This window comes from Frieseomelitta varia, unplaced genomic scaffold, assembly GCF_011392965.1.
Source record: "Frieseomelitta varia isolate USP_RPSP 00005682 unplaced genomic scaffold, Fvar_1.2 scaffold_530, whole genome shotgun sequence".
Taxonomy (NCBI): Eukaryota; Metazoa; Arthropoda; class Insecta; order Hymenoptera; family Apidae; genus Frieseomelitta; species Frieseomelitta varia.
The window spans coordinates 192,783-215,516 of record NW_025110291.1 but is presented as its reverse complement, the minus strand read 5'-3'; the positions used below and the strand labels follow the sequence as shown (position 1 = coordinate 215,516).

At 27.4% G+C, this 22,734-nt stretch overlaps 2 protein-coding genes across 39 annotated transcripts in view; one reads left to right on the top strand and one right to left on the bottom strand.

Moving 5' to 3' along the window:
• The first annotated feature begins 176 nt into the window (after positions 1-176).
• Positions 177-21,939, top strand: LOC122533441 (cytoplasmic dynein 1 intermediate chain-like). Of its 38 annotated transcripts, none has more exons than XM_043663110.1 (15): positions 177-330; positions 744-864; positions 935-1,031; positions 1,109-1,214; positions 1,301-1,431; positions 4,187-4,324; positions 5,881-5,901; positions 8,474-8,521; positions 9,994-10,170; positions 10,671-10,827; positions 10,935-11,307; positions 11,586-11,817; positions 11,900-12,327; positions 12,406-12,569; positions 21,925-21,939. In XM_043663110.1, exons 2-14 carry the CDS (start codon positions 763-765, stop codon positions 12,565-12,567), a joined length of 2,172 nt encoding a protein of 723 aa, XP_043519045.1. In that variant the 5' UTR covers positions 177-330; positions 744-762; the 3' UTR covers positions 12,568-12,569; positions 21,925-21,939. The 38 variants fall into 38 exon arrangements, with proteins under 38 accessions (XP_043519045.1, XP_043519046.1, XP_043519062.1 ...); XM_043663111.1 differs by lacking the exon at positions 21,925-21,939 and adding an exon at positions 15,658-15,676; XM_043663127.1 differs by lacking the exon at positions 21,925-21,939 and having other exon boundaries at positions 1,304-1,431; positions 4,265-4,324; positions 12,406-13,034.
• Positions 14,535-22,734, bottom strand: part of LOC122533443 (scavenger receptor class B member 1-like) — a 38,483-nt gene continuing 30,283 nt past the window's right edge. The window contains exons 3-10 of the mRNA XM_043663150.1: positions 18,435-18,526; positions 17,609-17,769; positions 16,832-16,970; positions 16,444-16,647; positions 16,129-16,273; positions 15,619-15,873; positions 15,325-15,443; positions 14,535-15,037 (exon numbers count right to left, since the gene is read on the bottom strand). Coding sequence (XP_043519085.1) covers positions 14,606-15,037; positions 15,325-15,443; positions 15,619-15,873; positions 16,129-16,273; positions 16,444-16,647; positions 16,832-16,970; positions 17,609-17,769; positions 18,435-18,526 — 1,547 coding nt within the window. The 3' untranslated portion in view covers positions 14,535-14,605. The remainder of the gene's footprint in view (positions 15,038-15,324; positions 15,444-15,618; positions 15,874-16,128; positions 16,274-16,443; positions 16,648-16,831; positions 16,971-17,608; positions 17,770-18,434; positions 18,527-22,734) is intronic.

Here is a 22,734-nt window from a genome sequence, read left to right as displayed (position 1 = left end):
TTAACAACTGAGATTACAATATGTTTCACTATTTTATTTTCTTCTTTCTTTATTTGTAATCAACATCGCCGCTGTTAAACTCGTTTTTAAAAATACGCGCGCTGTCACAATTAGTAGGATTTTAGCGCACTCTACATTTAACAACGATGAATTGGAGAACTACATCAAGTAAAATGTCGTCTATGTTATTAGTACCAAATATTGAAACAGTAGCGCTGTTGTTACAATGTAAAAGGTTTGCATGTCGGGCGGATCGAATAGACGATGTAGAAGTTGAAACTATCATAATTTTTGACGTTCTTACCTGTGAAATACATTGTACAACAAGAGGTGAATATTCTTTATGTTTTTTTTAACCGAAGTAGAAAGTTTCAAGCTAATTCATTGTGTAAATATTATTGCATGATAGATGGACATTCTTCGTTGAATTCAGTACGGAACGTTATAACGTGAATATTAATTATTGTGTCATTTATTTGTATGCAATATTTCCCATTGATTAAATCGCTTACTTTCCATATTTACGAAAATTCATGATTCATGTACATATTTGTTGTGCGACAAAAATTGACCTGAAACTGACGTCATAGAACAGAAATCAATAATCGCAGTAAACCCGGTTGAAGTTCCGTTAATAAGTTTCGCGACACCTGTCAAGGATTTTATAATTTCTGCAATGTAATCAAAACTTACTCACGTAATTTCGAAGTCTTCTATTAATAACATTCTCGTATATTATTCAGGTATTAACAAAGCAGCACAATGATGTCTGATAGAAAAGCAGAACTTGAAAGAAAAAAAGCCAAACTTCAGGCTATAAGAGAGGAAAAGGAAAGACGTAGAAGAGAAAAAGAACAGAAAGATGTAAGAAATTTTTATTTAAATTTAACGTTTTTCATTCTTTTATGTGTTTATTTAAACTTTTGTATTAAAGGTTGAGGAAGCTACTGTACGTGCTGCAGGAGCAGATAAAGATCATCGAAAAGAATTAGATGCTATGCTTTCATCATTGGGTGTAGCACCAGTATCAGGTAAATAATTGTATTTTGATTTTATAGTTGCATTACTTTTGTAGATATTATTTTAAAGTAATTTATTTTATTCACAGATGTTTTATCCAGTTTATCTAGTATGAATTCTTTGACTCCAGAACAAAGTGCTAATGCTACCCCTGATGCTAGTTTACAACCATCGAGTATAAATTCTGCTCAAAGGTATTAGTATTGTAATTAATAGTATTTGGTCTATACGTAATATAAAGATACATGTACATTATTCAATTTCTATTTTTCTTTAATAGTAGCAGTGCTAGGAAAAAGAATCGTGAACTAACAATTGTTTCTGTGGCACATACAAATATTCCACCAAAAGAACCAGTGGTTTATACTAAACAAACGCAAACTATTCAGACATCGCACACATCTCACGACGGTGAGTCACTATATTCAATTTTTAAAATTATTGCACTTTTGTGTTGCTCTTGTGAATATGAAACTATACATAATCATTCAAAATATCTTAATATTTGTATTATATTAATGTCAATTTAATTAATTAGTTAATTATGAATATAAAAAAAGTATGTTGTTTTTAAGAAATGAATTGATTGAACAAATGAAAAATATGTTATTATATATTATTTATTTAATTAATTGCATAAATTGTTAATCCTCTGTATTCTAAAGTTGTTAATTTGATAAGATTTATCCAAATTTGGTATTTCTCTGTAATAAAAATTTAAGAAATATTTTACACAGCTTTTGTTGATTACTTTTGGAAATCTTTTTACTAGCTTTTATAGAGATGTATTTTTATAATTGGTAAGACATTACTAGAATTAGATGCAATTTAATGACAGCATAAAATAAATAGGATCTGAATCGCCTGGTTTCAGTAGAAATTTCAAACTGCTTATGTCATTAATCCGGGATTACTCATCTGGGGGTCTAGGGGCCGGGATGTACCTGCACTAGACCCCCACGTGGGTAATCCCGGGTTAAAAAAAAAACATTAAATTTTAACTTCCTTAATATATTATTAAATATTGAATGTCGTTATAGTTAAATTGAAAAATATTAAATATCTAAATTTCTGAAATTATATTTAAATAAGGATACAAAGGATACAAAGGATTATAAAATTTGACACTTTTTTAATTGTTTAAAAAATGCAATTGCTTTCACATATATCTATATATCGTTGAATATGGTAAAGTGGGTGGTGTATATAAGAATGTATATTTTAAAACATATATGACAATAGGTACCTAGTACTAAATCATCAGATGCAATAATACCCACATATATTGTGTAATGCACAATTAGTCATATCAATGTTATTTGCTTTATTTATGACGAGAATTTTATCGTGATAACAATGAGAATTGTTCCACTTATTTATATTGTGTTTTATGATTAATTCTAACTAATGAGGAAACTTACATATTCTTAAAGTTTGTTCATATTTTAAAATAACATGTTACATACTATTGTAGCACTATTGACATTTACTTTTTTTTTATTTTGTGCATTAGCTTTTGTTGAACTAAGTTTCGAACTATTTTCAGCACTTCTTAAACAAGCAAATCTTTCAGAAAAAATAATTACATTCTTAAATATAAGATTTTTATTTGAACAGTTTTTGAACATATTAATACGTTAAGCGCCAAGCCGGTTTTGTCTTTCTTTTCGTTTAGCCCGCGATTTCCGATTTCACCGATATGCTGGCAGGAGATCTGTGTAAGATTGCGATAAAACTGCATGTATATCTTCAGGTATATTTCTTGTATGTATTTATCGCAATCTGTACTCTGTAGTCTTTTAAAAATAGTTTCTCTTAAGTCAGTTGTCTGTGGTTCGTGTTCCAGTGCAGTTTAAAAAATTTTTCTTTACCCGTAACAGTAACAATGTCAGTAGAAGAAGCGTATGAAAGAGAGTCAAGTGAAATTAATTTTCCTAAAAAACGTCGTAGAGTCGTTCTTTTTTCGTCATCAGAGGATGAGGATGAGGATGAGGATTTTGAAGAATGGCATGATCCGAAAGGTAGTCCAAGAATTATGCCTTTCACCTCATCCATCTGGCTTTAAGATTAAATAAACTTGAATTTCGGAAGAAATTAGCTTGTTAGTCCATCTAACAAATTGTCGGGATGAAGAAATTCCAAGTAGCAGTACTGTAAATATACTTGTAACAAATATTTAGGTACATTCTTTTATGATCTTCAAATTATTTAAAATTTATTAGTAGAAGAACATAATTTTTTAAATTGTATATAGTCAGTCAACAGTGACTAACGTGGTCCGTATAAGAAAAGTATAGTGTTAGTCACTGGTGACTGATATGGCGCTTAACGTGTTAATAAATAAATTCCTTTTCTTTAATATTTTTTTACCATTAATAAGAATAATAACAAAGAAAATTGTGTTTTTCATGTACATTTAATGTTATTGGAGAAATAATAATTGCACCATGTTATGCAAGTATATTATATAAGGGTATTTTAACATTACAATTAAATATAATACGTTTTGATGTTTTTATTTGTAAATTTTTAAATAATTCATAGGGAAACTATTAGTAGAAATGATTAGATAACATCTAACACCAAATTGGGTTATGGAAACAAATATTTTTTTTGGTGATGGAAACTACTTTTCAAAAATATTTCTCACTTCCTGTTCTCTTACCAAACCGCAATTTCAGTTGGTTGTGATTTTCAATTTTTAATTTATCCAATCATATTATATAAATATTTTAATTTATAAATATTTATTTTTAAACTTTGATTATATAAATATTCATACAAATTATCGAAAGTTGGTATTTTTTGGATTACTCCATTTTTTATACCACCTACTTTACTGTAAATTTGTTGAAATGTCAATCTTTGATATTTTTTAAGTATGCCATTTTTCATAAATTTAATTTGTTAAAATAAAATTTTAATATTTATGATAATGATGGTTAATTTATAAAATGAATGAATCTAAATTCAATATAAATATTATATAATATCAATATAAATGATGATAATGTTTGTTGTTAGCTTAGAAAAGTATTCAATATAAAAATATGGGATGTATTACGTGTTACATGCGTGTCCCACTACCTAACTGATTTTGCGGCATTATTAAATATACGCGTATTTGTCTTGCGATACGGTCAAATCAACTGGTGTTGGACATAAGGACTGTCCGCATCTTCTTCTGCGTACACCATCTACTCGTCCTGTTCAACAACAACACCAACTCACTCTTACTCCGCAGGCTACTTTGAGACTGACTGGTGGCGTCCCAGGAAAGGTGGGTCTGCACCAAACTACCTATGTATGTTCTGTCTTCTTTTTATTACCTTTCCTATAATTGTTGTACAACAGTATATGAAATAGAGGTAGATACATGGCTATCTATATTTACACTAAAGGAGTGTAGAATCAAATCTGATTGATTTATATTGATCTTTATTAATTTTTATATTTATATTTTAATAAATTATAATTTCAATTATATTTAATTATATTTTAATTAAACTAATTGAAAATTGATTCTACAGTCCTAATTAATTTATAAATGTTGTATGTGGAGATATGTTGAAATATTAAAAATTTAAAACATTTCATACTTTAATTTTTCATACTTTAAAGTGAGTTCAAGTAGACAAATATTTTAAATTATATTAACTATAAAAAAAGAATTTTTAAAAAATATTAAAGATATTAGTTTGCTAGCATTATTTCCATATACGACATCTATCTGTTTGCATAAATAGGCTTTTAACATGCTTTATATGGATAATTTAATTTAATAATATACTAACAGTTTATTAAAGTTATACAATACATTAACATTAGGCGTCCTGTTTGTTGGGAAAATTTAATTTTATTACAACAAAAGTTCAAAAGTATACCTTGACTCATGTGTGCTAGCGTGAAATTTATTATATATCAAGATGAATAATTATTGTTGAAGCTTTAATAATTCATGAATATTCTTAGAAATTGTAGCAATTATTATAATATATTAGCAATTCAGTTATTTAGTATTTCATTTAATATTTAAAAAGAAATGTTTCAAATGTTTTATGTGATGTCTATTGTTTTTTATTTATTATAGTGTGCAAAATGTAGCGCATTATGGATTTGTCCAATACTCTAACAAAACTTATATTTTGAATAATTTATAATATAATTTATTTCTGAGAAACTTAGGGGGGTGAAAATAAGTGTGACAAGGGATGTAAGTGAGATATTGAACTTTGTTTATACATAAGCATCCATTGGTAGTCACATTGGATAACAACAAACTTCACATTAAGTATTCAACATAAAATTTAAAAGGTGTTAAATTATGAAGAAAATTACAATTATATTAATTGAAATTATTAGAAAAATTATAATTATATTAACATAAGGAAAATTGAATATGTATGTTTCCTCTTAATATAGGAACCAAAGCACAGCACAATATAAAAATTTATATATCTATATCCACCTAACTACATTCAGCATATAAAAATCATTTGTATTTTTGATTTTTTGTTGATATGATTAAAACTTAAATTCCTTTAATCTTTGAAAAATGATAAGTAACTAATTTTTATAAACCCAAATATATTTTTATCAAGAAATTAATAAGAAAAAATGTTATAAATGCTATGAAAGAAGTTAATAAGAAAATAAATTATTTGTAGTTTAAATTATAGATATTCAATGCAACAATAATGTTGTACTGTACAAACAGTATTGTTTTTTTCATTTATTTGACTTTTCTTATATATTTTATTAACTTTTCTTAATATGGTTTGAGTGTAGAGAGGTGCTATTAGTGTAGTGCATTCTTAAAAGATTGTAACTAAGTGCAATTTTTTTCCCTCCTCTTCTCAGCTCATGCATTCGACTATTACGGTAAGTTACGATTTCTCTTGGTTTGCAACAAGTTTTAGGTTCAGATTTAGGTTTATTGTTAGATATATTCCGTTTATTCTCCTAGGATTGACAGTATTTAAAGTGTATGTAAATGAGATACAAATCTAAAATATTAGTATGAAATAAGTATCTAAGAATTAAATTATCATATGCAAATATAAATTTTTTACATTAAAATAAATTTTAAAGGTAAGAGAATCATTACCTGGGTTAATTAACTAGAGAATGCACTCTCTCTCTCCTATTTCTCATTAGCTCAAACATTCATTTAGAAGTTTAATAACAAAGTGAGCTATATTTGAATAAAATTTATTAGTAATATAGACATAGAAAATGACTCTCCACCCAGAACCTCAAATATCTTTGCTATCTTACACCTTGCTTTGGACTTTTTGGCTCTTTTACTCGTTTGTTTTTTATTGGTGTATTTTATCTTTAGTTTCTGCATTTATTATTTTTTAAATATTTATCTGACATCCCGATTCTCAAACAGAAATATTTCAACATTTACATATTTATAAAAGCATGCTCTGTAGATAATAAAAAGAAATAAAAACATTGTATAAATTATCTTGCTATTCAAAGTATAATTTTAAATGCTTGTTTAAAATTGGACACCAATTATACATGAAACACAATGTACAGAATATATATAACAAGTTATTGTAAAAAATTTATTTGCAAAATGTAATTCCATGTTTTGAATACTTTAAACATTTAGCCTTTATATCCTTAAAATGTACAAATTTCTGAACTGTTCAAAATGTTCGAAATTCATGTTTTATTTTATATTCTCTAGTGTCAAATAAATATATTTAAAAAAATTTATAGACTACCTTTGGAATACTTAACATTCATTTACAATTGAAGTTGAAAAGCTTTATCACGAAAAAATGAAATTTTGCACTTTATGTATAAGTGTGTTATTTATATGATATCTTCTTTATTAATTGAAATGTTTTTCCAATAATATTTCTGAATACAAATTTACGCTAAAGAATATATTTAAGTAATTTATTTAATCATTCAGTGTTGTTTGAAACTGGGATTGTCTAAAATAGGGAATGTTTTATTATATTGAATATCCATTGGCAAATCTTGTCACAACTTAACGCACCTTCCAGAGTTCTCGGCGCGATTTCACGGTTATAGTTTTTGTAATTTTTGGGTTACTATAGTATACTAACATGGGAGTGGATTTTATGGTGTTGGAGCCGGTAAATATTGTATAAATAAGAATTTTTTTTTAAATAGAAGAAAAGAACACACAGCAACGAGTTCTGTGGCTTGAGCTTTTAGTGTCGCAAAAGTTCGATTTGCAAATATTGCTTTTTAACAGCACGGTTTCGTTTTTTGTGAAAATGATATAGCAAGAAAGTTCATTAAATTAGCAAAAATTAGAGATTGTTTGTTTACATAGAAATACATTTTGTGAGAATAATACATATTTCAAATATTATTAATATGTTTTCCTAATAAAATGTCTCTGTATATTATTTAAACTTTGATATTAAAATTTTGCTTTTAATAACAGTTATCTTAATTCATATTTTTTAAATAAATTGAAAATGTGGTAGGTTTTTTTAAATATAAATTAATAGTCGGAGATGTCAGTCTATTATGTTAATATATTTAAATTTTATCGATTTTTCTTCGTCTTCATTTTTTTTCTGTCATTCTAAAAATTTATGTTTCAAATTTTTTGATTTTATGTTTTTTAATGAATTTATTTGATTAAAAAATTACTCTTCCCTTAGATTTTAAATTAGCAGCATAGCTTTAAATGAATAAAAAGATTACAATATACGTATATATGATGATTTTTTACTGAAGTTTATTCGAAAGTCTAAAGGGATTGCAATTTCATAAGATATATAATTAAATTGATATAACGTACAATAATAATTAATTGTAGAAAAATTGTTTTTTAAATATTTATTAATTCATTATATATTACGATGGTAAATTTTTTTAGAAAATTTATGAATTGATTAATTTATTATACATATTAATATAAAAATACATTTTTAGAAAATTAAACTTAGAAATATATAATTGTAAAGTTATACGAACTTTACAAATGTATTATAAATTTTTTTATATATTTTATCGATCCCTCTAGAGCATAATTTTGTTAATAAATATAATGAACTTTATAGGATATAATACTATACTATTTGCATGTTATATCGATATATTTATAAATAATATTACCGTCTCCGATCCAATATTTCAATCTTTCTGGCTAATTGTTGATGTATCTTGCATGATGAAGGAAGTAACATTAACGAATAGATTTTATACAATGCTGTAATTGTTCATCACCGTAATGCTATCGCATTCAAAATAGATTGACAGCCTACTTACAGCGTACACGTATATCTTGCTACTTCTGAAAGTAATAATTTTCGCCGTGTCAATAGAAGAATATGTATATATATTTTTGTGGCATACATCAATAATTTTCTACGAGAGACATGAAATTAGATACAAACACAACTAACGTAATAAAACACGTGATTGATTGACATTTTCTTTTCCCTCCTTCAAGACGAGTACAATCTAAATCCTGGTTTAGAATGGGAGGACGAATTTACAGGTAGGTAATCCTCTCTAGAGACGATTCACTCTACCTAATTAATATCACCAGTACATGAATTATAGTCATTTTCACAAAATTGCATTTTGATTGGTAATATTTTCATTCAAGTTTTTTTTCTTCTATTCAGTTGTATTGTATTTGTATGCACCGGAAGAGGGGAACTTGTAGTATCAATTTACATTTGAATTTGCTTGATAAATCATCAGATTGTTAAGTAGCTTCTTTATGGTTTTGTTTTACGACTGTAAAAATTTTCGCTTAATTTGTCATGCATGCATAGATGTCATAATGTTACAGTTTTATTCAATTATTCATCATCTTTCATTACGCATGATCCAAGTACTACATAATAGATCACCATTATCATTTTTATTTCATTTCACTTAGACAATATTGTTTCTTTCAAATTATAAAGATTTAGATTAAAAATTTCTTTATATCTTTGTTTCGTTTTTACATAAATTACATACATATTCTTTAGCTGCTGCATGAGACTTGGGAAGTTGCGTTAATATACCTCCACTCCATTTTTGTATTTTTATTTTTTAATTGTGCATAATTTTCGATGTTGAAAGATTCATGAAAGAAAAGAAGACAGACCTATTCGTTAATATTGTGTAATACTGGTGTGATAAAATTGATATCGAAGGCATTTATGAATCGATGTTTTATACCTATATAATTACATTATAACGCAACATATACTTCACTTAAAAAATCATCGATCAAATCTTTTACTTCCTTCGACTCATTCTTTCATTTCATTTGCGTTTATGCTAAAACGAAGGGTGGAGAGATATCGTTTCGGATGATATTCATGTTACTCGTAAAATATGTTAGAGATTTAGTCTTTATTTATTATTTGTATCCACCAACAAGCAGTCCACCTTCTTATATATAACTAATGTCAGTGCATGCGATTCAACCTAATTGTCTTTGTATATGTATGATTGTTCACTTTTCAATCAGTTATTATTCTTATTTTATTTTTTTTCAATGCGAATATTTATAATTTTTATACGCTTTTACGAAAGCTTTTGAAAGAGAGTTGCATCCCTAAGTTTGATGCTTTCACTGTTTCTTTATATATAAAAATTTTGTTTTATTTTTTTGCAACGTTTCGTGATAGCTAATAGATTTTCGAAGTTGAACGTGATAAAGAGTTGCACAATTTGAACAAATATATGAATGCATCGCGATTTTTCTCTTTATTTTTATGCATTTCTATTTTGTGCGTATTCTAATGCAATAGATTCTTTTAATTATTACATAGAATATTTTGTAGGAGATACCGAAGTTTATTACGTAGTGTTACATGATGGTATAGCTATCTTCTTTTTTTCTTTTTTTCTTTTTTTTTTTTTCTTTTAACGTAGAGCATTCGAATTCTTAAAGTAGGGCATTTGCCAGAGATAGATAGATATATCGAAGTTAGGGTACTCGTGGCGGAATCAGCTTATTCACCACAGTTTTGACATTTGATGATGGCCAAGCCGAAGACGAAGAGAACAGCTTGCCGCATATGGATGGTTTCCAGAGCAAGCTTCCTCCAGGAATTCTTCCTCATGGTTTGCCACAAGTTAAGGAAGTGCAGCCAGCAGTTACACAAGTGGAACAAGAAAAAGAAAAGGAAAAGCCTAAAGAAGGTGATTTTTCTCTTATTTTCTCCTGTATTTGAATTCCATTATTCGAATATATTAATTTCCAGATTCTATTTTTCAAACATTTTGTCCATGTAGGATGTCTGTTAATAATCAAGATGTTTTTTCTTGTTATAAATTGTTATAATTGTTATTATATAATTATGGTTATTATTAATTATAAAAGTTTTTTATATTTTTAAAATAATTTACTTACTACAATACAGGATTTTATTAGAAAATAGTATTGCATGCTACATACTGCATATAACATAAATAACGAGAGTATGTCTTTGGATCCATTAATTAAGTATTTATAAAATCATAATGATTAAAAAATAATTATTCGAATATATATATTCTAGTTCGATTAGTTCGAATATAAAATATTCTCAAATCGATGACTAAACATTTATGAATATACTCTTAAATAATAATGAATTACAGTTTTTAATGTAATCAAACATATAATTAGTTAGAATACCAATTAGAATATTAATTTGTAGTACAAGAACTCAGCGAAGAAGAAAAACAAATGATTATACTGTCAGAAGATTTTCAACGATTCCTTGATCGTACTAGTAGAATTGTGGAAAGGGCATTAGGAGAATCTGTTAATATTTATAGCGATTATACTGGTACTATGGATGGTGAAGATGGAATGTAAGTAAAATGGAATGTTATTTAATGTTAGATGTTAACTTTCATTACTATATAAGATTCTTCCTAAAACAATAAAAATTGTCTAATAAAGTTCATTGATTTTGTAGGGATGAAAAGAGTCATCAACGTTTATGGTTAAATCGGTGGTTCTTCTGTGATCGGTGGTCTCGCAATCGTTGTGTGACCTCGATGGATTGGTCGCCTCAATTTCCAGAACTTCTTGCAGCCTCCTATAACAATAACGACGACACTCCAAATGATCCTGATGGGGTGTGTTTGGTTTGGAACACGAAGTTCAAGAAAACAACTCCAGAATTTATTTTCCATTGTCAGTCTCCAGTTATGTCGACAACGTTTGCGAGATTTCATCCTAATTTAATCTTGGGAGGTACTTATTCTGGACAAATCGTTCTCTGGGATAATAGAGTACAAAAGAGAACTCCTATTCAACGCACTCCACTATCAGCAAGCGCACATACTGTAAGTTGTTTGATAAAAGGCTTGATAAAATTTTACTATCATGGGTATTCAACCTAGAATTGCGTTTTAATGTAATAACATGACTGCATTGTTATTTGTAACTATTGTAAACAACAGCTTTTCTACGTTTCATATGATATAGAATAATAATAAACTGCTTTAATTGCATTTGCTTAATAAAGAAAATGAAAGATGAAATTTTATTCGTGGTGCTATAAACGTAATTCATACGGGTCAATTTTCAAAGGTCTATATATATATACATATTTTATTTTTAGCATCCTGTGTACTGTCTAAATGTTGTTGGGGCACAAAACGCACACAATTTGATAAGTATATCAACCGATGGCAAACTGTGCTCCTGGAGTTTAGATATGTTGTCACAACCACAAGAGACATTAGAACTTCACACTAAACAGTCGAAAGCTATTGCTGCCACTTGTTTAGCATTTCCTTATGGAGATGTTAATAATTTTGTCGTAGGCAGCGAGGAAGGAACTGTTTATTCCGGTAAATTAAATTAAACGCAATTTTTGATATTTTATTTCATTTTATTAACTATATATTATCATATTAAATAATTATTTAACAGCTTGTCGTCATGGTACAAAAGCTGGAGTATTAGATTCTTACGAAGGTCACCAAGGACCAGTTACTGGAATTAGCGCACATGCTGTACAAGGTGGCATAGATTTCTCACATCTATTCTTAACATCATCCATTGATTGGACAATTAAACTTTGGAGTTTTAAGGAGAGTAAACCTCTTTACTCCTTTGAGCACAATGGTGATTATGTTTATGACGTTGCGTGGTCACCGACCCATCCGGCTCTATTTGCTGCCGTCGACGATTCAGGACGATTAGATTTATGGAATCTCAATCAAGATACTGAAGTACCTACTGCCAGTATTGTGATTGATGGTAATCCAGCATTGAACAGAGTTTCATGGACACCGAGCGGTTTACATGTCACTGTTGGTGATGATACTGGAAAGATTTGGGTGTATGATGTTGCTGAGGTAAGATAAATACATATTTTGTTTATTTGTGATCTATGATATAATATTTGACAAATATATCCACGTTTCTTTGAATAGCATTTAGCACATCCAAGAATTGATGAATGGAATAAATTTTTGTATACTCAACAAGAGTTGAAACATAACAAAGCGGATGAAGAATTGCATAAACTTAATTTAAGAGAGCCCACTTCTTTGACATCTATACCTCCGCTGCTAGCGACATGTCCCTTGAGATAAAGGTATAATTTTCTTTAGAAATTATTGCTAAGGTCGGCTTGAATACTTTAAATTTAAAAATCAAATAAATTTATATAATATCTATAATCCTAAAAAAAAATCTTAAAAGAAATGAAAGAAAAGTGTATCACACTATCTGTAATTTGTAGGTGTATTTTTAATTAAAATATCTTTGTTCTGTATAAATTATTCAACAGCAAGATTAACGTATTAGTACTTTGTTCATACGTAACTGCTGTGCATTGGGTATGCTTATAATGGTTATAAATTTCACGTGTCCAATAGAAACAATATGTTTATTAAATAAATTTAAATCAGTAGTTTATTAAGGATGTGTGCAACATATCTATGCATGTAAATAATAAATGCTATAAAGCACGATTTAAGTCGAAAGCAAGAAATAAGAAAGTAATTAGAAATTTGACATAATCACGATCATATGCATCAGATAACTTGTAATATAATTTTTTTTTTAATTTTTTTTCAAATTTTTATATATTATTTTCAAAATTAAAATTTTCAAAAATATAGATTGTTTTCATACTAATATTCTTACCTAACATATGAAAAATAACACTAACATGATATTTAAATTTTATAAAAATTCTATTGAAATTGATCTAATTTAGTACAATAATTTTTAAATAATTTTATTAGTATTTATATTCTTATAGAAACTTTAGCATAATTTAAACTTCATAATTTTGTTTTGCAATGTATAGTTCATAGCATAGTGAAAAATAGAAAAATTTATTGAACAAAGATCGTCGATTGAAAATGTAAATATAACATAATATAATCTTTCCGTTGAACTACTGGGCTTTGTCTAAAATGTGATACTGTTGTATAGTGCTATGTTCAAATGCGTACTTCAGCTCAAGTTAAGCATATTTTAAAGCATAATTTTTTTTATAAAGAGAAATCATTTAGTTTACAATTTGTTACACGCTCGGTAATATTCTAAATGCAATCTAATATAACTTTACTAAATGTCTTTTGTAATACGCATTTCTAAATTTAAGTTAAATAATAATAATTGTCTAAGTAGGTAAGTTAATTATTTTTTTCAATGCTACGAATAAAATTTTATTTAAAAGATTCATGCGTTAAAATTAATTTTCTCATTTGCAGGTATAAAATGAATTCTTTCAGGTATTATATATTTGAGGAAAATATAAGTATTGCATATAAAATTATAATAAATTTTATTTTCAGTAACAATAATTCATTTACATATTGAACGAGTAGCTTAAAAATACAATAAAGCACAAAATTAGGTGCTTTTACAAACAATTAAAATTACAAAAATTTTGATGTCATTTAAGATGTATTCAAATATATTTTTTAGACTAATGATTAAACGACATATCAATTTTATATTGTATTATTTTACGAGTAGATAAATTTTATTAGTTGTCAGTTGTAAAATATAATGTTTTACCTATGTTATTACTTTCGTCATTCGAAAATCTAATCGTAGATATTGAAATTTTAACGAACTCCACAATTTCGTCTCTTACCATGATCCTAGAAACAATAATGTTCTAAATAATAAAAACCAAACGTCATATTCTAACTATTGTCTTCTAAGTACTGTCTCCACTGAGTTTTGCAATTAGCAATTAACATTCATAGTATTGCTCGATTTTGATTGTGCAAAAATTAATTTATTTACAACGCATACTAGATCGTAATTAAACAAAATTCATTGAATGCACTTCTTGAGCTTTTCTTCATTGACCGTTTCGTTACCCGTTTCAGTTCGTCCAAGCACGATCTGTTTTGTGCGTCGACGATATAGATAAAAAGATGAAATCACAGATGCAAACAAAGAAAAAGATAATAAAAAAAAAAATGCAGGTAATTATTGAATGTTTGCCAAACGCATGCTATTGTAATCGATATATATCAACGTATTCATCAGGTAATTAGAAACTTTGGTGTACGAGGCGAGTTATATATCGCTCTTCGCAATTCTTATTCACTTAAATGTAAATCAAGTACTATTCATTAAAAAATAATCATATTACAATTACAACTAGACTTCTATTCTTTCTAGTTTGTCGTCGTTGTCGTTGTTGAGCAAAACGTATTGTTCTCGTGTGATTAATAACTTGTGTTGTCCGTTCATTAATAACGACGAACCTCTTCTTATAGTTCGTTTACCTAATTCGATCGCTTCATGCGTGAATATCGGGTTGTTATAAGCCTTCATAAAAACGACGAATATGATTACTATACCGACTAGAATTAATCCATACGAGGTACAAGGCGCAGCAACATCGCTAAACGTTGTTGCTAAATAGATCCATCTGCGGATGGAAGGAGTCAATTCTTCGACACCCTCCTCAATCCACATGATAGGAAATACTATGTCCGGAAAATTCGATACGACACCGATGTGCGGTTGGTGTTCCACCTTTAAATTTAACTGAACACGTACTTTTCCTTCCAACGGTACACCAAGTTTCTGCGAATCAAACAAGTTATGCTATAAAATTCAATTCTGTTATTTTTCAGTGATTTATTAGTATATACAGGATGTTTATGCTATTAATTTCTACTCTAATTCTTTGCAAACAATAGTAGCAGTTATTAAAGTAAAAGATGAAAGTATGAATATAAAACAAAGTAAACGTTATAATAACCTTCGTTCTTTTCAATTACGTTTAATGTATAGTTATAAATTTGGTATTACTCATTTTTCTTTTTTTTTTACATAATATATTCATTTTACCTTTCTGACTCATAACTTACCGGTTGAATTTTAAAGTATGTTTCATGTATGTCAGGATTTGGCTTTAACCCATGAATCGCATCTAATAACTTCGGATCTGCTTTGTAGAAATGCGGGAAGGAAAGATAAACTGGTGCAGCTGAAATTTTAAGAATAATTTCAGTAATAATGGAAACGAATTTGTTATAATTATTGCTATAAAATATTACACGTATAGTAATAAACATATATGAATTATTTTGTTAATTACATATATAAATTATTTTAATAGTATAAATAGTTAGAAATATGATTAATTAGAAATCAGTATTTACTGTATTGGCAAGGACTAATATTTTGTAATCCATTTGAAGGACAAGTCGACATGTCATCTGAACAAAAGCACTCATTTTCCGGAGCATTTTCATTTGGACGTCCAAATACAGTATCAGGAGGTGTATACAGATCTGCTTTGATTCCTGATTTTTCAGTTGGACCACGATATTTCAAAGGTAAAGTGCGACAAAGATCTTTATCCCAGATATGTATGATATCTGCACCAGTTTTATCGCGAGGTGGAAAAAACGATCCTATAATTGATATAGGAGCATAATATATTAATAACGTATTAGAATATATAAGTTTGTATATTATATTAAAAAAATAAGATGTTACTTCAAACAATATTTTATTGTTATAATATCTGTAATTTAGAATTCAATTATTTGAAAATGCATTTAAATTTATTAAATGTCATAATAAATAATTCGCGAATGATAAACAATATAATCACGAATAATAGGAACAATAATTAATAATTAAATAAGCAACTAATAATTGATTACCTTCTGAAGCACGAATAGAGTTACAAGGCGAGTTTGGCCAATATGGCAAACGATCTAATCCATTTAAACGATTTATTAATCCAAATTCTTTCATATCCGTATGTCCTGTGAAAATAGTGGACACTTCCTCTAATGTACCGTTCCTCTACAAGTAGAATTATCATAGAAACAAAGAAATAATTCCAATTCTTTTACTTAATATATGCAAAATAATAGACATATAATTTAATTAATCATATGCACAAACAAATGATTAATTTTTTATGTTTATTTTTTTAATTATATATATTTATATGCATGTATATTTTTAATTACCCCAAGAAGAAGTCCCATTTGACTCATGGGACGTCTCGTTTTCGGAAAAAATCGATGTGCAATGCTAACTAGTGGATCATTGTATCCAAAAACAAGTTCTTGGGCAGTGACTGGAACAAACGGTGTCATATGCATTCCGCTCAAAAACATATGTAATCCCAGAGTAATAATTCGAGGTAGCGCCTTACTTTGCGTTGACAGTGTCTGAAAAACAACGTGAAATACACGAGCTACAAAATTCTTTCATAAAAGTTATCTTTACTTCGAAACGGAAAATATCAAATAATAACATTAAAGTAATGTTAATAATATTTGATATAAAGTTCTGTAATATTTCTGTAGTATTTTTAAAAATTATCAAGTATTAAATTATAGGATATCGACTTACAAGCAGAGGAATATTTGGTACTATTACTTTGAGATTCTTGTCTTTCGACATCTCTGGTTCAAAGTTTAATATCTTCTTGTGTTGATAACTTACAGTACCATTATTATGGAAAACAATGTTCACCTTTTCCATATCTTCTCTATAAATTTTATATTATATTATTATAAATTCTTTATAAAGTTCAGAAACTAAGGTATTTTAATTGGCAGAGTTAACAAAATAACAAGTAAATTAATTTACATTTTTAACATTTCACATACATCTATACATATTTATTTTAACTCTATACATTTTTAATTTGATTTGAATTGAATCAGAAGAATATTGCTTAAACTGTAATTCCTAGGAAGTATTAATCCAAATATTAACTTGAGTAATTCAAGAAATTGCAATATTCTTCCTTAAATTATGGGAGCTATGTACAAGATGTCTCAATATTTTTTTAGAGAGAATGTCGAGCTGTATCGATTAATGGATGAAAAAGACATCATTCCATTTAAAAAAGTGAAAGTTATCTTAAAATGTCTGAAACCCTTTCACTTATAAAAGAAAATTATTACTGATATGTTATAACTCATTTTGTACTGAATAATTTTGGGACAACCTGTACATTATATAATTATAATTATTTTAAATGATTTTTTAAAGTTCTCTTATTCATTTCATTGCAATAAAAAAAAAACAATGATCTCTTTTATTATGATTTACTTGCAATTTTAATTTTTTTTATAAAAATCGGCAAAGTATTGATATTTATTGTATCGATACGATACGTACCTATATACGAATGGACCAACCTCTTGTAATTTTGGCTTCTCATTATATTGCAAGAAGTTTTCTGCATTTGTTACATTGAATATGTATACTTTAGTTAGTCTAACTACTCCCGGTTTTTGCCAGTATTGAAACGAAAGAGAACCATTCCATAACCGTAGTTGCTAAACAAAAATAATATAATCAAATCTAAAACTAAAAAGAAATGAATACAATAAGCATATGTTAGTTTTAACTAATTAATAAGCAATTAAGAATCAATATTTTCGATACTGCAACATTTCATTTGTAACATTTTTTTCATCAATGTACACTATCAAATTTTGTTTTTTAATATTTATTTATACTTTCATTGAAACGTCGTAATTTATTACATTTCATTTTCTATATAATTCTTTTACGTTTGACGCTGTTATTAATTATAAAAACAACTTGAAATTAAGTTTTACTAAACGATGTTTATAACGTCTCGAGATCTTAATTATTGAATATTGCTGTTACATAAAGGAAACGGTTATTAATAATAACTGTGACCAGTGATCTAGTGACATGATAAATATTTATGACTATAATTCATATGATTTGTCAATCAGTATTTGTTTATTAATCCAGTAAAATTGCGAGTCTAATGAGATATGAATTAATTGAGTGATTAGACTTGATAAATAGGTTCAATAAATGGAACAGTATCAAATATCTATGTAACACTTCTGCATAACAGTTATTATAACTGATGCAGAAACTAGATGTTAAAACTAGATAATAAATAAAAAAGTAATAATAAGCGATATGAAAAACTTGAATTAATATTTGTTTTAATTGTACATACCTTTAATATGATATAATCTACCCAAGGTATACTGCTTAATATAATGCCAATTACAAGCGTTAAAACTCCTATGAATATTGCTGACAATCTACCTGTAAAACATGAAAAAAAAAATATTTGCATGTTTAATATATCTTAGTAAAGATTTTTTTTGCATATAAAAATTGTAGTATACGTATAGTATTACGTATGATAACATAATATTATTTATAACAGGATATTACATTATTACTAGATATTACATTCAGAAAGTAGAACATCCGGATATTAAGATACTTGTATAATAAGGGTCTAGATACGGAAGAATCTATTTTACATAATTACGAAATAAAATTGTTTTATTTCACTCTTCTATACACGCACCATACAAAATCTATATTTTCTATATTATTATAATTTCTTTGTTTAATTATATCACATAGTATAGAGCTAATTAAATTTACGTTACTTGTCTGTTATAGTTTGTATGCTTCTTTTACTTTCTTACATTACTACTTTTTTACTATTACATTTTTGGGAATCCCACATCTCTCGAGAAATCTCTCTTGTGAAATCACTAAAAAGCACAAAAAATAATTTGCTTCATACCTCTTGTATATTTAACAAAAGTCTACTAACTGGTCAGCGCGCCGTGTTATTAGCATTATTGCAATAACCTTGAAGATTAAACTTTTCTCAGTAACCTATACCTTTCCAGAACTTCTCTTTAGTTAGGTTTTCCCCAACATATAATATCCTTCACCTTTCTCGACCTCTCTCTTTCTCTCTCTCTCTCTCTCTCTCTCTCTCTCTCTCTCTCTCTCTCTATCTTCAATTTTGTCCTGAGGTAAATCAGATATTACATGTGTCGTTAACTCTATTGCATCTTTGAATGACCGAGTGACCGAATCATATCTTCCTATCATTAAAAAATTTCCTAAATGTAAATAAAAGATTCCTAAATGTGGAAAGAAAATTGTTAAATACTTTAATTCTACCTCGAGGTAAATTAGTTAGATAGTTAGATTGGATAGACAAGTTGGATAAGTATATATTATTATAGGTATGTAGATACATTGCAGGTATATATTAGTTAACTCTGTCTCTCAGGTTATTGCAGATTGAATTGTATTTTTTACGTCGTTAAAAAATTTCCTAAATGTACGTAAAAAATTCCCAAATGCGAGATGTTATTGATTCTTTCAATGTTTCATCAATAATTTTCTTTAAACATTAAAATATTTTCTTCGTCAATGTTAAAGTGAGAGTTGAGAATGTGAAATTCATGAATCTTAGTAAAGTTAGAATTATTTACCTTTCACTATCGATTGCACATTTTGTGTATTCATAATTTTTATTTAATAATTAATAATAATTAATAAGTGATATCGAATGAAGAATCGATACATAGAATTTACGAATAAAGAAGGTATCTTGAAAGCAACTAGCAATGTAAACAAGGGAAACTTCATTTCGCAAAAGATTGAACTGAATCATATATGGTTCAAGGTTCAAGAAAACCGGTTAGAAAATTTCTTGAAGATGAACGAATTGAGCATGTATTCCAGTTTCTAGCAAATATCTATTTCATCTATTTATAAATTAATTGAATAAATTGCTTAGAAAATTGGATTGTTTATTTTATATTGATCATCAAGCATTTGTAAACATATTTATATTTTCAATATTTTGCAATTCTTTAAATATAAAGAATGCCTCGTTTCTCGATTTTAATATAATTCATTGTGTATATTATAATATATATTTAACATATAACGATAAAATATTATATATTATTTAATATGTACTTTTCTTTGATATTTAACTAAACTTATTTTTATTTTTTTACATAAATATGTACAGTTGGCAGTTACATAAAAATTTGTTATATAATAATGATGTGTAATTCACGTTTTTAATGAGTAATTATCGTAAAAAATTACGTAAATTCAATTACATTCACACGTTTAATGAATGTATGTTTTCTCTACGGTAGCTTCCTTCGTATGTGATAGAAAAATTATATAAATGGTTTTTTATTTGATTATTAGAGTGGCTCAAAGGGAAAGCTGAAATATCTTTGACTTCCATTAGGGTGAGAGGTTATTAATAACAAGGATATGACCGTGTATCTTCCTATAATGCTCGAAAACCGACTTGTTTATATCGTTAGGAAAGTAGGATAGTACTTGAAAGTGTATGATCAATTTCCGTTGATGTAATTTTATTGGCCTGGTGTGCTCGTTTGTAATATGAAGATATTTGTAACCATGTTCATTTTTAATTGATAAATGATTTAATCTATCGCTGCTTATGGAATATGAGTGGTGATTGAAATTGTGGAAAGTTCAACTTGAAAAGAGCATATTAACGCATTAATGTGTCAAGATAGTAGATCCGATATTGTGACTATCGATGAAATTTCCAGATATTGCACTATGAATAAGAGTTCTCCGTAGTCAAACGTACGTCATCACGTATAACATATCAAAAGCTAATCGTTTTGTTCAAATCTTTATAGATAAATATGTTATACGTATATTTGTTTCGTTAAAAATAATGTGAAATCCAGGTCGAAAGTCTTGAAAGCGAAGTCGAGAAAGTATTGACTTTTTATTCGATCCAATGATTATTTAGAGCCTAAGTAATTATTATCCGATGTAGGACAAATTTCCTATGTTTACTGGATTGTGACATTATAAATCTTATTCACATTTTTAAAATATCGTCGTGATTAGTGATCAAAAGAGATTTATCAACAATTCTTAATTTTTAAATTAAATTATATTCACGCGAATAGTATTTCTGTACTTACCGAAAATACGGAAAAGCAGTATTTTTATAGTATTTTAAAAACATCTAAATGCCAGCTAACAAGAATATGCAATAAAATATATAAGGTTACGTTTAAAAATTCGAGAATGATTTTGACTTTTCTAATGTTGACTCGAGGTCAAATAGTCCATCAATATGCGGCCCCTAATACTATACAACTTTCATCTGATATATTTTTTCGAAATTTCCCAATAAGTACAGAAATGATACATCGTATATTTAAAATGGATATACTGTATATATATATATATATATTAAATCTATATATATATATATATATTAAATCCTCATTACTCATTAAAAAATATATGTATTATAATAGTATGTAAAACGCGTTTGTATAAAGTTTCTACAATTACTAAATCCATGTATTATATAACAAAATAATTTGGATCCGTTGATGCTGAGTAACTCGTCCTTCGAGTCGCCTTCGAAAAATTTCACTCTCACTTCAAGGACATAGTAATATAATTCCACGAAAACGCTTCATCATCGGACATACAATACATATTTGGGATTTTTTTTGAAATCTCTTTATCTCTTTCTTTCTTAGTATCCAATAACTAATCTTATTTTATAATATCTCATTACTAATGTATCGACAGAGGTTCTATATATACCGAGAACGAATTAAAATCTATGACAAGGACATTTTCTTAAATCGGTTATGTCGGAGAAATATCAATCTTTTGAATATTTAACGATTTCCTGAAATTCCGGTTTATTTAATCTTGCATTGGATAAATAAATTTCTTGCTGTTATGAAGGACGAAATGAAGCTGTGTTATTTCTATCATCGGTATAAATTATATAATATTATATAACGAGTACATATAGAAGAAACAAGTGCAAGACTTTTTTTTTCTTTAGTTAATGGTTTTTGTTTAATATGAAATCAGGCTGAATTTTCATAAAGATATTATTGATGATGTATAAGTTAAAATTGTTTTTTTAAATTGATAAATACTTTCCTCTGTATTTCTAACAATTATTAGTATTATTATTATTATTATGCAACAAATATTTGCAAATATTTAATTGTTATTATTATATTTAATTAATTATTAATTTTTATTTATTACATTGTAAAGTAAATCACACTTTTATTTTCATTACTGGTCTAATTGCTAATCTTGAAGTTGAAAAGTAAACGAAAATAACAATATAAACATTTCAAGTTTCCAAGTACAGGCAAAAGAATTCTAAAATTTTCACTTATATTGTATACTTGTAAATTATGAAGCATGAATAAGATCTTTGACAAGTTCAACGATCACCATAACGTAGACTATTAATGGAGACTTCAATGCCAGACAGATGTGTCAATATGTATTATGCTTTATGGTACAGGAATTTCCAACATTCTTATCTTGTTACTCAGCATTTCAAATTGTGACGAACTTACACACCATTCAGAAAAGTGCATGCAATTTACCATAATCGCGAATTTATGGGTCAAATCATTGTATTCTTCGTTTGGATGGCT

Excerpts from the sequence above, each read along its gene's own strand:
- LOC122533441 (XM_043663110.1), top strand. The coding sequence starts at position 763 with ATGATGTCTGATAGAAAAGCAGAACTTGAAAGAAAAAAAGCCAAACTT. Across the intron at positions 10,828-10,934 it reads ATGGATGGTGAAGATGGAAT|GGATGAAAAGAGTCATCAAC; the intron begins GTAAGTAAAATG and ends TTGATTTTGTAG. Across the intron at positions 11,308-11,585 it reads TATCAGCAAGCGCACATACT|CATCCTGTGTACTGTCTAAA; the intron begins GTAAGTTGTTTG and ends TTTTATTTTTAG.